The sequence below is a fragment of the Aotus nancymaae genome, unplaced genomic scaffold (genome assembly GCF_030222135.1).
Source record: "Aotus nancymaae isolate 86718 unplaced genomic scaffold, 86718_ANA_hifiasm-v0.15.2.pri h1tg000049l, whole genome shotgun sequence".
NCBI lineage: Eukaryota > Metazoa > Chordata > Mammalia > Primates > Aotidae > Aotus > Aotus nancymaae.
In genome coordinates, this window is record NW_026988463.1 from 21,542,551 (window position 1) to 21,556,606 (window position 14,056).

At 46.7% G+C, this 14,056-nt stretch overlaps 1 protein-coding gene across 1 annotated transcript in view; it reads right to left on the reverse strand.

The window, feature by feature from the left end:
- COG7 (component of oligomeric golgi complex 7) overlaps window positions 1-14,056 on the reverse strand; it is a 69,322-nt gene that overhangs the window by 22,538 nt on the left and 32,728 nt on the right. Inside the window, exons 8-12 of the mRNA XM_064362571.1 lie at window positions 13,109-13,236; window positions 11,407-11,561; window positions 8,298-8,414; window positions 4,286-4,351; window positions 227-413 (exon numbers count right to left, since the gene is read on the reverse strand). Of these exons, the coding sequence (XP_064218641.1) occupies window positions 227-413; window positions 4,286-4,351; window positions 8,298-8,414; window positions 11,407-11,561; window positions 13,109-13,236 (653 nt within the window). The remainder of the gene's footprint in view (window positions 1-226; window positions 414-4,285; window positions 4,352-8,297; window positions 8,415-11,406; window positions 11,562-13,108; window positions 13,237-14,056) is intronic.

Genomic DNA, 14,056 nt, shown 5'->3' on the forward strand with positions numbered 1-14,056 from the left:
TAATAAAGATCCATCTCTCCTAACTTCTACATCTGTATCTCAATGGGTTTCAAGTTTAGTATATTAGCTCCTTAAAATCCCAACATAAATGAGACAGGGAAGTAGTGGCAGGGTACACCCCAGCCCGGGCTCACATACAGGGCCCGCCTGTATTCATGAGAGGGAGAGGGTGAGTGATGAAAGGAAGCATTTCATTTGCAAGAATGCCATCCATTTGGTCTCATACCTTGAGGGTATAAAGTATCTCCATTAAACTGGCATATTCGGCAGGGTTATCTTTCTGGAGGTAATTATATTCTTGCCATGGGTTCTTGGCAGAGCTTTTCTTGTCTGTCAAGATGCTCTCCTGAAAACCAGCCAGGCTCCGGGGGCTACAGGAATCAGACAGATACTTCCCGGCCGTGGACAAAATCCTGTAATGAAAGGAATGACCATCATGCCCTGAGCTATTTGCATGAAACTTTCTTCTTGGAGCGGTCAGATTGCTCCTTACTAAATTCTAAGATATCGTCATGAGACAGACTGAATTAAGGCCAGTTCAGAAGGTGATGAAAGGATGTCCTTTATCATTGAAAAGTGAGTTCAAGAAAAAACCTGGTGTTTTTATTCCTGCTTAACACTTACAGTGCCAGAATATGCCATCTCCCTAATACGACCGACAGCCTACACAGGGGCAGTTCTCAGTTTAGTCTGCAACACTATGCACCTTCTATGGAGACTTTTCTTACTATATGACCATCAAGGTGTAGAACAGTCAAATGCCAGGGTGGGCCACCAGCACTGCCATCAGAGAGACTGCTGGGCAGGACAGCAGCTGGCTGGCTTCTGGAGAACGGTGATAGCAGCTCGCTGCTCACCTCTTTACCCATGGGACCCACCTGTCCCACATGCCGAGCCTGCATGGTGTTTGTGTTCAGTGGCACTGGGAGGTTTATTTTTGTGGTTTAGGTGCTACAGAGAGATCTATTGAAGCTGGCACTTTCCAAACTCTTTGAGAGAGACAAACGCCTAGAGGAGGTTCCATATGATAATCCACCCCTTGTACTGCTGGGAAAGTGGAAACTTGACCTCCACCCTGTTTTTCCTTAGACCAACTTTACCACTCATCCTACCCATTTAAATATGTACAGAATTATATGAACATGTGTAACTAGGAGAACCGCATTATGACATATCCCAAATGTGGCTAATTCCCTGACTCCTCCTTTACTGTAATGTCTTATGAAAACATTGCTTTGGACATAGCAGTTTTTAGGATGTACGCACTATTTCAAAAACAGATCCTTGAATTGGTCAAGAAATGCCTGTACTTGCAAATAAACCCCAGCGAAAAGATCTTCCTCAGGAGCCACTGCTGACATAAGCAGCTACCTGCCTCTGCCATTAAGGTCAAGTTCATTTTTCCTGTTGCTTGGGCCTACCGGTAACTTTGGTTGGATCTCTTGTCCGTCAAACTGTGGCCTGTCTCTGCCGTTGCCTTACTTCCAATCTTCACTAGTTCTTGCCTGGATCGCAGCAGGCTTCCAACTAACCGGCTTCCCTCTCTCTAGTCCTCAAAGTTCCACTTAATCTGTCCTCCTAAGGGTTAGCTGAATGATCTTTCCAGAAGGCAAATCTGATTTTTCCCAAAGATAGTGCCTCACAGGGTCATTAGAAAGGCTTGGCAGAGGAGAGGCCTTGGGGACCCCAGGAGGCACTCAGCCCTCGGCCCCATCAGACAATGGCAGAGCTCCTAATGGGCTCTCGCTTCTGTTCTGCATATAACACAGGCTGTCTCATTTCCCTCTGACTGGATGGTGAGGACAAAACATGACGTGCTCTTCATCTATGAATGACTAGCACCTAGCAGGGTGCCTGGCACGTGGTAGGAACTCCACAACTGTTGAAGGAGAGGTGACCCTGGCTTTGGTGACCAGGTCTTTGGGGGACAGTTCAATGAGACAGTCAGGTTTGGGGAATCTAGTATAAATTCACAAGTTTCCATGGCTGAGAAGTGGGCAATAACTTGTCCTAGCTGAGGGAATCAATGGAATCGTAATGCTCCCTCCTCTGCGCACATCTATTGCATTCTCTTGGCACAGCAATGAGCATAATGGCACATGCTGGATGCTCCCATTAATCTCTGAGCTCCTTGAGGGCAAGAATTGTGTTTAATTATCTGATATCCCCAAGACCTAGCTTAGAGCCCAGGAAAGCTGTGGCCCAGTGGGAAGCGGGGTAGGGGTAAGTAAAGTGGGAGACAGAGATGAGTGGGGCAAGAGATAGGGGCAAGTGGGGTGGGAGGCAAGGGGCGAGTGGGGCGGGAGGCAGGGGGCGAGTGGGGCGGGAGGCAGGGGGCGAGTGGGGCGGGAGGTAGGGGCGAGTGGGGCGGGAGGTAGGGGTGAGTGGGGCGGGAGGTAGGGGCGAGTGGGGTGGGAGGTAGGGGCGAGTGGGGTGGGAGGTAGAGGGCGAGTGGGGCAGGAGGTACAGGCAAGCGGGGTGGGAGGTGGGGCAGGAGGTAGGGGGGAGTTGCCAAGGAAGGTCTGTGCTCTTTGTTGGCTGTTTCTTCTCACAATTCTGTGTTTTCCGTCATTTCTGAGACCACCAGCTGTCTTTCAGTCCAAGATTTTTTTGTGATGTTTCTCATTATGGAGAAGGCTCGCAGCAGGATAGAGTGGGAGCAGCTGCTGCTGTTCCTAACTCACTCCTGAATGCCCAGCACAGAAACTGTGTGAATAAAACCAAAGTGCCACGGGCATACAATGCAGCATGTGTGAATAATATAAATGAAGTAAATGATAATTTCTAGGACACGGATTTTCCTTAATCTCTGAATGAAGTTAAGTATTACATTCTGACGGGTAAGGAAAGACTGGTTAGGAGCATGAATGGGGACACAACAGATAAAGGATGGGCCTCTCTCGGCTGCATTTTGCAGCCCAGAGAGGCTGAAAGCCTGGTTAAGCTTCAAGTCAAGAACAGCTTGGGTGTATCCAAGGAAGTTCCTGAAAGAGATGATGTCATCCTGGAAGCACTAAGCCTGGAAAGGGACAGTCACCATCTGTGTTCCTGGCTGGGAGGCTGCACAGTGTGTGTGTGTGTGTGTGTGTGTGTGTGTGTGTGTGTGAGTGTGTGTGTGTGTGTCTGTGTGGCAGGCACCTATAAAGCTTATCTTATCTCCCCATCAATCTTACCTGCTTCCTACCAAGGACCACTCCCCACCAACAGAAAGGTGGCAGAGGCCAACAGGTCAGAATATGCTAGGCTAAGATTGACACTGGCCATCAGGTCCTTAGGATCACTTCTTTTCAGAAAAGAATTATTTTGTGATTTATGGGCTGAGCAAAACAAGGCCGAGTTGAAATCTCATCTGAGAGCTTTCCCTTGTCCTGGGCAGGTTGGGTGAGATATAGGGGGATGCTGTGGCTCCTCTGTATTCTCCCAGTGCCCATTACTAACTTTTGGAACAGTGGTGCTTTCATTTCACTTTGTACCACTGCTAAAAATTCCATCACCCAGAGATTACTTTAGGGCAAAAAAGAATCACCCAAGAAGGACGTTAAGGGATTGCTGCTGGTCCCTCAAACAACCATATGAAACAGACTTCTTCCCCTTAGCTCCTAAGGAACAGAGGCATCAGCCATATCAAGGGAATCGAGAGATTTCATTGAAAGGAATAAAGAAAGAAAGGAATGTGGGAAGCCAGAGCCTCTTGAAGGGAAAATCTGTCTAAAGGAGGCCACCTCAGGGCAACATAAAACCCCTGGCAGGTATGAGAAGAGAGGAAGGGGGCAGAACAAGCTTCTCCAGGGCAGACCCCAGAGATTTCGCTTAGACACACAGCCCTTCAGCAGCATGGAATGACCGCAGGACGCAGAAGGCAGGCTGCCGAAGTTCACCCTGATCCCGAAGGCTGGCCCAAGGGACTTCACCACCACTTGTCACACCGTTTCTATGCAGATTTTTATTCTGAGTCCCAACAACTGACTTATAAACAAGCAGTTGGAACCCAGCCCATTCCTAATTTGGAGACAAGATGTACTATTTCCTCATTTAGGCTGAAACCACCATATCAAACCAAAATTATGTGACCCTTGCCAAGTAGGACAAAGCCTTGCCCTTTTTAGGTGCTCAATAAACATTTAATGATGACAATAATGACACACTGTATCTAGGTACAGACAGTCCTCCAGCCCTGTGGCCTTCAGATCTGCCCACATGCTGTCCTTGCTGTACTGTGTACTAGACCAAGTTCCTGCTGATCGGGAGCCCAGGTGTCTAGACGATAATGACTCCTCTCTCCTACCTGTTGGCTAGCTGCTGCTCGAAGTCCCCACAATGCCGCAAGAGCTCTCCACAGGTGGCTATTATCCTAAACAAAACAAAAAGCACTTCAAGTTCAAGCATCTGGAATGCCGACCTTTACAGGACAAACATTGTCTCATTCATAAAAATCCTAACTATTTGCTCCTTTTGGTAGTTCTGGTTCTGGGAAAGCTGTTAACCATTCGCTAGCCTGAAATGTTTCATTCATTATTCATTAATGTAAAAAGAAATGCTGGGCCGGGTGTGGTGGCTCACGCCTGTAATTCCAGCACTTTGGGAGGCCGAGGCGGGTGGATCACGAAGTCATGAGATCGAGACCATCCTGGTCAACATGGTGAAACTCCGTCTCTACTAAAAATACAAAAAATTAGCCGGGCACGGTGGCGTGTGCCTGTAATCCCAGCTACTCAGGAGGCTGAGGCAGAATTGCCTGAACCCAGGAGGCGGAGGTTGCGGTGAGCCGAGATCGCGCCATTGCACTCCAGCCCGGGTAACAAGAGCGAAACTCCGTCTCAAAAAAAAAAAAAAAAAGAAATGCTAGTCACTTCCAATAACCTCCATTGTCACTGGCATCTCTGTGCTGAAAGCACAATTCTATCCATGGCCCCCTCAAATAATTTTACATTTCCAAAATACTCAGCTTTATCCTTGAGACAAACAGGGTGGAGATATTTTATATCTAATTTTTTTTTTTTTAGATGAAGTCTTGCTATGTCACCCAGGCTAGAGTGCAATGGCGTGATTTCAGCTCACTGAAACCTCTGCCTCCCAAGTTCAAGCGATTCTCCTGCCTCAGCCTCCCAAGTAGCTGGGATTACAGGCACCTGCCATCAAGCCTGGCTAATTTTTGTATTTTCAGTAGAGACGGGGTTTCACCATGTTGGCCAAGCTGGTCTCAAACTCCTGACCTCAAGTGATCCACCTGCCTTGGCCTCCCAAAGTGCTGGGACTACAGCAGTGAGCCACAGCACCCTGCCTATATCTAAAATTTTTTTTTTTGAGACAGTCTTACTCTGTTGCCCAGGCTGGAGTGCAGTGGCATGATCTCAGCTCACTGCAACCTCTGCCTCCCGGGTTCAAGCGATTTTCCTGCCTCAGCCTCCTGAGTAGCTGAGATTACAGGCATGTGCCACGATGCCTGGCTAATTTTTTATATTTTTGGTAAAGACGGGGTTTCATCACATTAGCCAGGATGGTCTCAATCTCCTGACCTCACGATCCACCCACCTCAGCCTCCCAAAGTGCTGGGATTATAGGCATAAGCCACCACACCCAGCCTCCTGTATCTAAAATTTTAAAATAAAAATTTATGACTTAATATTTCTTAGATGTCGGCTAGCTGCAAGACAGAGAAAACTGTTTTTGTATTGGAAGTATCTCTCCCTGATCATATGAAAGGCAGATGAAGATTAATCCATTTATTTCTCAGAGATAAGCCCAAAGGCCATCATATCTGTACTGAATGATCCTTTAATTTTCAAGTAATTTTATGCCAGGCCTCAAAGTCCCAGCTGCTGAGTCCTTCAACACCAAACTCATAATGTCAGGACAAATCCAAGGATTAAAAACATCTTAAGTCTAGTTAACTTTTAACTTTCTCTAAAAGTGCCCATCATCACCAGGGTATCTAGGCATTCCATCATAAGACAAGTTTATGGGAAAGTAAAATATTCCACTTCCCTTGGGTGCAACAGAAGAAACTTGCGCATAATATTTTTGAGAATACCAAGCCACCACGGATGATAAGGGATATAGTTAGCATCTAGAACATTACATTTTTTAAATTTTATTTTAAGTTCTGGGATACACGTGTAGGACGTGCAGGTTTGTTATATAGGTAAACGTGTCAATGGTGGTTTGCTGCACCTATCAACCTACAGAACATTAAATTTCATCAAAAAAATAAAAGTCTGGTCGGGTGCAGTGGCTCACGCTTGTAATCTCATCACTTTGGGAGGCCGAGGTGGGTGGATCACAAGGTCAGGAGATCAAGACCATCCTGGCCAACATGGTGAAACCCCGTCTCTACTAAAAACACAAAAAAATTAGCTGGGTGTGGTGGCGCACGCCTGTAGTTCCAGCCACTCAGGAGGCTGAGGCAGGAGAATTGCCTGAACCCAGGAGTCGGAGGTTGCAGTGAGCCGAGATCATGCCACTGCACTACAGCCTGGGCGACAGTATGGGACTCTGCCTCAATCAATCAATCAATCAATCAATAGAAGTCCAGAACAGAGCCTGTGAAGCAATCATCTAAAATGGTCCCGAGTGGTCCTGGATCTACCTAGCAGCCTTCAGTGGGTCTGGGTCTGAGGTCAGGCAAGACATGAAAGTAGGTGAAGCACTCCAGGTAAATGGCCGGTTCTCTCTTGGGAAAATATATCCAGGAGGAATGGTTTTAAGGAAAAAAAGCTTCCAGATTGCTTTTTATCCTTTTTTTTTTTTTTGAGATGGAGTTTTGCTCTGTCACCCAGGTTGGAGTGCAGTGGTGTGATCCTGGCTCACTGCAACCTCTGCCTCCCAGGTTCAAGCCATTCTTCTGCTTCAGCCTTCCGAGTAGCTGGGATTACAGGCAGGTGCCATCATGCCCGGTTAATTTTTGTATTTTTGGTAGATACGGGGTTTCACCATGTTGGCCAGGCTGGTCTTGAACTCCTGACCTCCTGATCTACCTGCCTCAGCCTCCCAAAGTGCTCAATTGCAGGTGTGAACCACCACGCCCAGCCTGCTTTTGATATTTGTTGTGCGGTGCTTCTCTCCTCTCCCAAGGGGTCTGAGAGCCTAATCATATTGCTGTTAGCCCACTTGGGAAGGAGAGAAGCACCACACAACAGGGAACCTGTGCCCAGTGTCTCAGGGACCCTTGCTGCCAGCCCCAGTGGCTATGACAGTGCAGGCCCAATGCTACCTGAGCATCTCATTTTTAGGTGACATTAGAAATCCAGATCATGTTAAATCTAGTTTTTAGATATTGGCAACAAATCTCCTTGTTAAAAACTGCAATGATCAAACATGTCCATTGATGAGATCTGGCCATAGGCCAGCAGTCCGTGCTCTCCAGCTGGACATGTCAAGGACCAAATCTTCTCATACAACTGCTGATCGGACCCCCATCAAGCCTCAGGACCTGGGGCAATAGGGTGGCCCACAAGCCTCACAGGCTATTCTAGAATCTGGTCATTATAACCACTTAAGAGGGTCACCTCAATTCCTTTCACTGAGCCTTTTTTTTTTTTTTGAGACAGGGTTTTGCCCTGTTGCCCAGGCTGGAGTGCAGTGGCACAATCTTGGCTCACTGCAATCTCTACCTTCCAGGTTCAAGCGATTCCCCTGCCTCAGTCTCCCAAGTAGCTGGGATTACAGGCGTACACTACCACATCCAGCTAATTTTTGTATTTTTAGTAGAGACAGGGTTTCACCATGCTGGCCAGGTTGGTCTTGAACTACTGACCTCAAGTGATCCACCCGCCTCAGCCAAAGTGCTAGGATTAAAGGCCCGAGCCACCATGCCCAGCCCTTTCACTGAACTCTTAAATGGCCCTTTCCAGGCCAAATAGCGTTGCCTGGAACCATTTAGAACCATGTACCATGGTTCTTAGATCCAGAAACAGAATCCAATCACCTGTGTATTTTCTAATACATAAGCCCTAAGTTATTTTAGGTCTATAAAAACTATAGGTTGGTGGGGGATGTGGACGGGTAAAAAAAATCTGACACCAAATATAAAAAAATTAAGTCATTAAAGGAGGTGAGGCATTTGTAAAGAACTTTAAAAAATATTTTAAGAGCTAGAGGGGTCTTTTCGTTGGTCCGTTTGGGTTGAGTTTTTATTTATTGGTTTGTGTTTAGAGTCTAGACTATTTACTTTTTAAAAAGGCAGTGAAAGAAAAAAAAAATGAAATGCTTCCAAACACATTTGCCATTTTTATATACTATATCATGCATGTTTATGTTGACTACATTAGGAACAGCGTGAATTACAACCCCCAGTTTACCTAATGGAGTTCTGAAAAGCCGTCCAATCTTCCTGGAAGAGGGAGTTGGGAGGAATGTCGTCCAGTTTGCACTTCTTTCGTACGGACTGGAGAGTGCTGGTGAAATCAGACACGTACCTACCGGGAAAGGGAAGAAAATGGTAGGGAGGTCACCATCAATTCCCCGACTCTAAAGAGACCTGGATTCTACAGCTCTGGACAAACTACTAATGGCCTTGAGAGCATCTTTAGAGGCTCCCACCGAGGAGTGAAACTGCTTGTAAAACTCTGACCACACAAAGGTCTTCACCACCTGGTCAAGCAGTTTCTAAGAGAGATGCCCAAGAGAAGGAAGGGATCGTCGTCAAGTTGATTCCAGGATCAACCAGGTGAGAGATGATGCTGATAAATGCCCTGCTCATCCAGATAAGTACATTTCTGTGAAAGGTTTGAAGAACTGTCTAAACATCACAGTCCCACGGTGGTAACTGGCTGTGACCTGGGATAATGTAAGGCAGGTCATGACATCCAGGGTACCTCTGTATCATTCTCATCCTCTAAATTTAGATTAAATACCCATGGCACACAGATTAAAGTTCCATGGCTGGCAAGGGTCTGACTTTAATGGGACAGGAGCATGACTGTAGATTCAAAGCCAGAAAATCTTCCCTCACAGAGTGTGCTGTTTGCTCTCACTGTTCACACATACTTTTCCCTCCTAGCATCTAAAACACTGTAATTAAACAGCTTGTTTAGACAGAGCACAGTGGCTCATGCCTGTTATCCCAGCACTTTGGGAGGCTAAGGAGGGAGGATCACTTGAGTTCAAGGAGTTCAAGACCTGCGTGGGCAACACAGTGAGATCCCATCTCTTGGGGAAAAAAAAAAAAAAAACGCCGGTGTGGTAGCTCATGCCTGTAATCACAGCACTTTGGGAGGCAGAGGTGGGAGGACCACTTGTGCCTAGGAGTTCAAGACCATCCCGGTGATATGGTGAAACTTCGTCTCTACAAAAAATGCAAAAATTAGCTGGGCACAGTGGCATGTGCCTGTAGTCCCAGCTACTCGGGAGGCTGAGGTGGAAGGATTGCTTGAGCCTAGGAGATCAAGGCTGCAGTGGGTCACGGGCACACCACTACACTCCAGCCTGGGTGACAGAGCAAGCAATTAGCAATGCTTATTGCTTATAGCCTGTTTGATGCCTATTGCTGCTGCTGGACTTTAAGCTCTGGGAGAACAGGGTCTGTGCCTCATACTTATATCCCCAGGAACTAGCACAGAGCTGGACATAAAGGAGGGAGTCATGTCCTCTGGAAGCTAAGAAACCTGTGACATTTGTGTGTATCACAAAAGGCCTTGCTGCTTGCCCCTCCCAAACCATAGCTCTAACTGAGGAAAGTGAAATGTGAGGACCCAGGGCACTGACCTGAAAGTTCAATATGTGCAGTGGAGACACAGACCACTCAGCTAACGAAGTAGAAGAAACTGCTTCAGACTCCACTGACTGCAAATGATCCTGCTGCCCCCTTTACAGAGACCTCAATGCTTTCAGGCAGAAAGCTGTAAAACCCAGAGTCCCCCACTGATAACATCTTCCCCTTGCACCAAGAGAGGTGACAGCTTTCTAGGGTTCTGAGTCCCAGAGGGCAGAGGGGCTGGCCTCAAGGATAAACTGACAGGGGAATGTTAAGGAATGTGATTGTGCTTTAGCCATGGGAGGTTAAACAACCATGTCCCCACCCTGCAACCATGACAAATATCCATGTGCTCTGCAGAAAGAGCAGGCACGCACTGCAGGAGAAGGAGTTTTGATTAGCCACCATTCTCAGGTATGGCTACAGGCAAATGCTTTCTCTATTTCATTATCTGTCAGTCCATAATTCTAAATGGGTTTGTCACGGTTTGTCATGAAATCTCAGAGGAAAGTGTAGCTTTCATCACATCATTTTTGTCCTCAAACCCTCCAGCTGTTTCTCACACCACACATTTCCAGTTGTCAGCCATGTCAGAGTTGCTGTGAATATAGTACACCCCTTTTCAAGTGATTCTCTTGTCTCAGCCTCCCGAACAGCTGGGATTAGAGGCACTCACCACCATGCCTAGCTAATTTTTGCATTTTTACTCGAGACAAGTTTCGCCATGTTGACCAGACTGATTTCAAACTCCTGACTTCAAGTGATCCACCCTCCTCAGCCTCCCAAAGTGCTGGGATTACAAGCATGAGCCACTGCACCCAGCCTGATGTTTCATTTCTATAGGAACACATCCAGGCTCATCTGGCCACATGGAACTGCCCTGGGAGGTGCTGAATGCCCAATGGCAATGCCAGGGAACTCTGGGTCAAAAGAGCCTCCCCAGTTCACAGAGATGTGCTCAGTATTTCTGGAACAATCAGAGATGGGGGTTCACCATGTTGGCCAGGCTGGTCTCAGATTCCTGAGCTCAAGCAATCCGCCTGTCTTGGCCTGCCAAAGTACTGGGATTACAGGCATGATTTACCGTACCAGGTCACAGAACCTTTTTCTTGCTCAAATAAACTTTGTTAAATTTCACTTGTCTAAGGTTTCTTTCTTTTTTTTTTTTTCTGAGATGGAGTCTCGCTAGGCTGGAGTGCAGTGGCGGAATCTCATCTCACTGCAACCTCCGCCTCCCGGGTCCGGGTTCAAGCAATTCTCCTGCTTCAGCCTCCCAGGTAAATGGGATTACAGGCACGAGCCACCATGCCCAGCTAATTTTTGTATTTTTTAGTAGAGACGGAGTTTCACCATGTTGGCCAGTCTGGTCTTGAACTCCTGACCTTGTGATCCGCCTGCCTCAGCCTCCCAAAGTGCTGGGATTACAGGTGTGAGCCACATGCCCAGCCTCTTTTTTTTTCTCTTAACACTTTAACTGCTGCACAAGTTTCCCTCATATGGATATATCACATCTTATGCAGCCTTCCCTAATGGGTGGACGTTTCAGTTGTTTCAAATGTTCTCCCATCATAAACAATACCACCATGAATCCTTAACATTCTCTTGGGCTCAAGTGCAAGTGTTTCCCAGGATTCAGAGCAGGAATACAAAACATGTGCATTTTCAACTGGGACAGACACTGCTCCAGTGTGGCTCATCCAGTCCCCGAGCCTTACTTGGCAAAGAGGGATTTCAAGGCTGACAGCAGACCACAGGTGCCCAGGCCATTGGTGAATCTGATGCATCTGTCAATGGCTGCAGACGCCAGACCAAACAGCTTGTTCACAGAGTGGCTCAGCTCCTGCACACAGTCAATCACTTCTCCATGCTCCTGCTCAGCAAATACAGACAAACAAAAGCTGTGTCAGGCTTGAGACCAGATAATGCTGAGATAGGGGAAGACCTCCAACCCCTCTCATCTGTAGTGAAATCACTTAATAATGATGTCAGAAATACAGTTTTAACATGTGAACTCTCCTCTAGAGCCTGAATTAAGGGTGAACAGTCTAAGTCATCAGTGGGATTACGGAAATTAACTCCTGGCAGAAAAACGTGATCAATTGTCTGTCTACATCCTAATGTTTTTCACTGCATTCTTCTTTTTCTGTGATTATTAAGATGGCATCTCTCCCTCTGGCTCTCGAGCTAGAATTCAAATTTTCCATATCAGATGCCTCAAAGAATGTAGCAAAAGGGGGCTGGGTTTGGTGGCTCAAGCCTGTAATCCCAGTACTTCGGGAGGCAGAGATGGATGGATCGCTTGAGCCCAGGAGTTTGAGACCAGCCTGGGCAACATGGTGAAACTCCATCTCTACAAAAAAAAACAAAAAATTAGCTTAGCACAGTAGTGGGCACCTGTAGTCCCAGCTACTTGGGAAGCTGAGGTGGGAGGATCGCTTGAGCCTGGGAGATTAAGGTTGCAGTGAGCTGTGATTGTGCCACTGCACTCCAGCCTGGGTGACAGAGCAAGACCCTTAAAAAAAAAAAAAAAAGTAGCAAAAGGAAAATGCTTCTTTTGGGGCAAGAATGGCACTGAAGTGCAACAGATTTTCTAGGTATATCCCTAGAAAATAAGAAAATGGTAAGAGGCAGTAGATTTGAACTATTATAAGATCAATTCTGAAATGTCAATGCATCTCATGCCAGACAACCTTATGACTTGAAAACAAAATAATATTTGAAATGGAAATGGCCTCAGTTCCACCCCTGGTGCCCACACAGTGAACCTGCCCCTGCAGCATCCCCGATGAGTCTAAGCTCCTGTGTCCATTTGCATATTTTCCTTAAACAAAAGACCACCTTAATAAGAAATCACTAAACCAGGGAGATAATCAACTTATCCCTAAAAGATTTACGCCTCTCATTTTGTTAAACCTTCAGTGGGGATTTTAAACAGAAAACTGGGGCCCAGCAGGGTGGCACATGCCTCTAATTCCAGTACTTTAGAAGGCCAAGGTGGGTGGATTGCTTGAGCCCAGGAGTTTGAGACCAGCCTGGGCAATATGCCGAAACCCTGTCTCTACAAAAAATTACAAAAATGAGCCAGGCGTGGTGGCACATGCCTGTAGTCCCAGCTACTCAGGAGGAAGAGGCATGATGATCACTTGAGCCTGGGAGGTCAAGGCTGCAGTGAGCTGTAATCATACCACTACACTCCAGCCTGGGCGACAGATGGAGACCCTGTCCGAACCATCAATTATAGAAAATTGGTAGCAAACACATGGTCTCGTTTTACATTTGGATTACAAGAGCCCACAAGCCCTTAAAGCCCATATTTTTGCACACCGGATCCCAAATCCCAGCCCTCCCTCAGATGTGGCCAAGAGCCTGGCTAACAGAATGCTTCCTCAGTGGCCCCAGGACGCACTGTGACTTTACCAAAGGCACAGCGCTGATCTGGATGAGGAGGTTGCTCTCTTCCATGTCGCCATACTTCAGCTGGTAGGGTTTGTACGGATCATACACAGCATCCACCAGCTCCATGACTTTTACCAGATTGTGTTCATCTTTAGGGAATCAGAAATGTAAAATGATAATGAACAAAGAATCTGAAATTAATTGTGGGAAAGCAACAATCAAGAGGCTCTCTACTAGAACTTTCCCCATTTGATCTCCAAAGGGGACTACATTTTGTGAAGCAGCTTTTATCATTCATGGAAGCTTCTTCTACAATCAGTCCAGCAAATATCTGGATAAATTTGGGCTTTGCACAGATTTGCCTAAAGTACTATTAAAGACACCAACCCCCTGAATCCCATGACCCATCATGAATAAGAATCCCTTCAAAAGATAACCCTCATCAAGCTCAGGTTCAAGAATTGCCACAGAGGCTGGGCACGATAGCTCACACTTGTAATCCCAGCACTTTGGGAGGCTGAGGTAGTGGATCACCTGAGGCCAGGAGTTGGAGACCAGCCTGGCCATTATGGTGAAACCCCGTCTCAACTAAAAATACAAAAATTAGTCAGGTATAGTGGTAGGTACCTGTAATTCCAGCTACTCAGGAGGCTGAGGCAGGAGAATCGCTTGAACCTGGGAGGTGGAGGCTGCAGTGAGCCGAAATTGCACCACTGCACTCCAGCCTGGGCAATAGAGTAAGATTCCAAGACTCTGTCTCAAAAAAAAAAAAAAAAAAGAATTGCCACAGAGAAAAGGCAATACAGGAAGAACATTTCCCATGCCATGTGTTCCTAGGACTTCACAGAAACAGGATACCCCACAGGCAGGGCATGGTGGCTCACGCATGTAATCTCAGCACTTTGGGAGGCCAAGGTGAGTGAATTACTTGAGGTCAGGAGTTTGAGACCAGCCTGGCCAATATGGTGT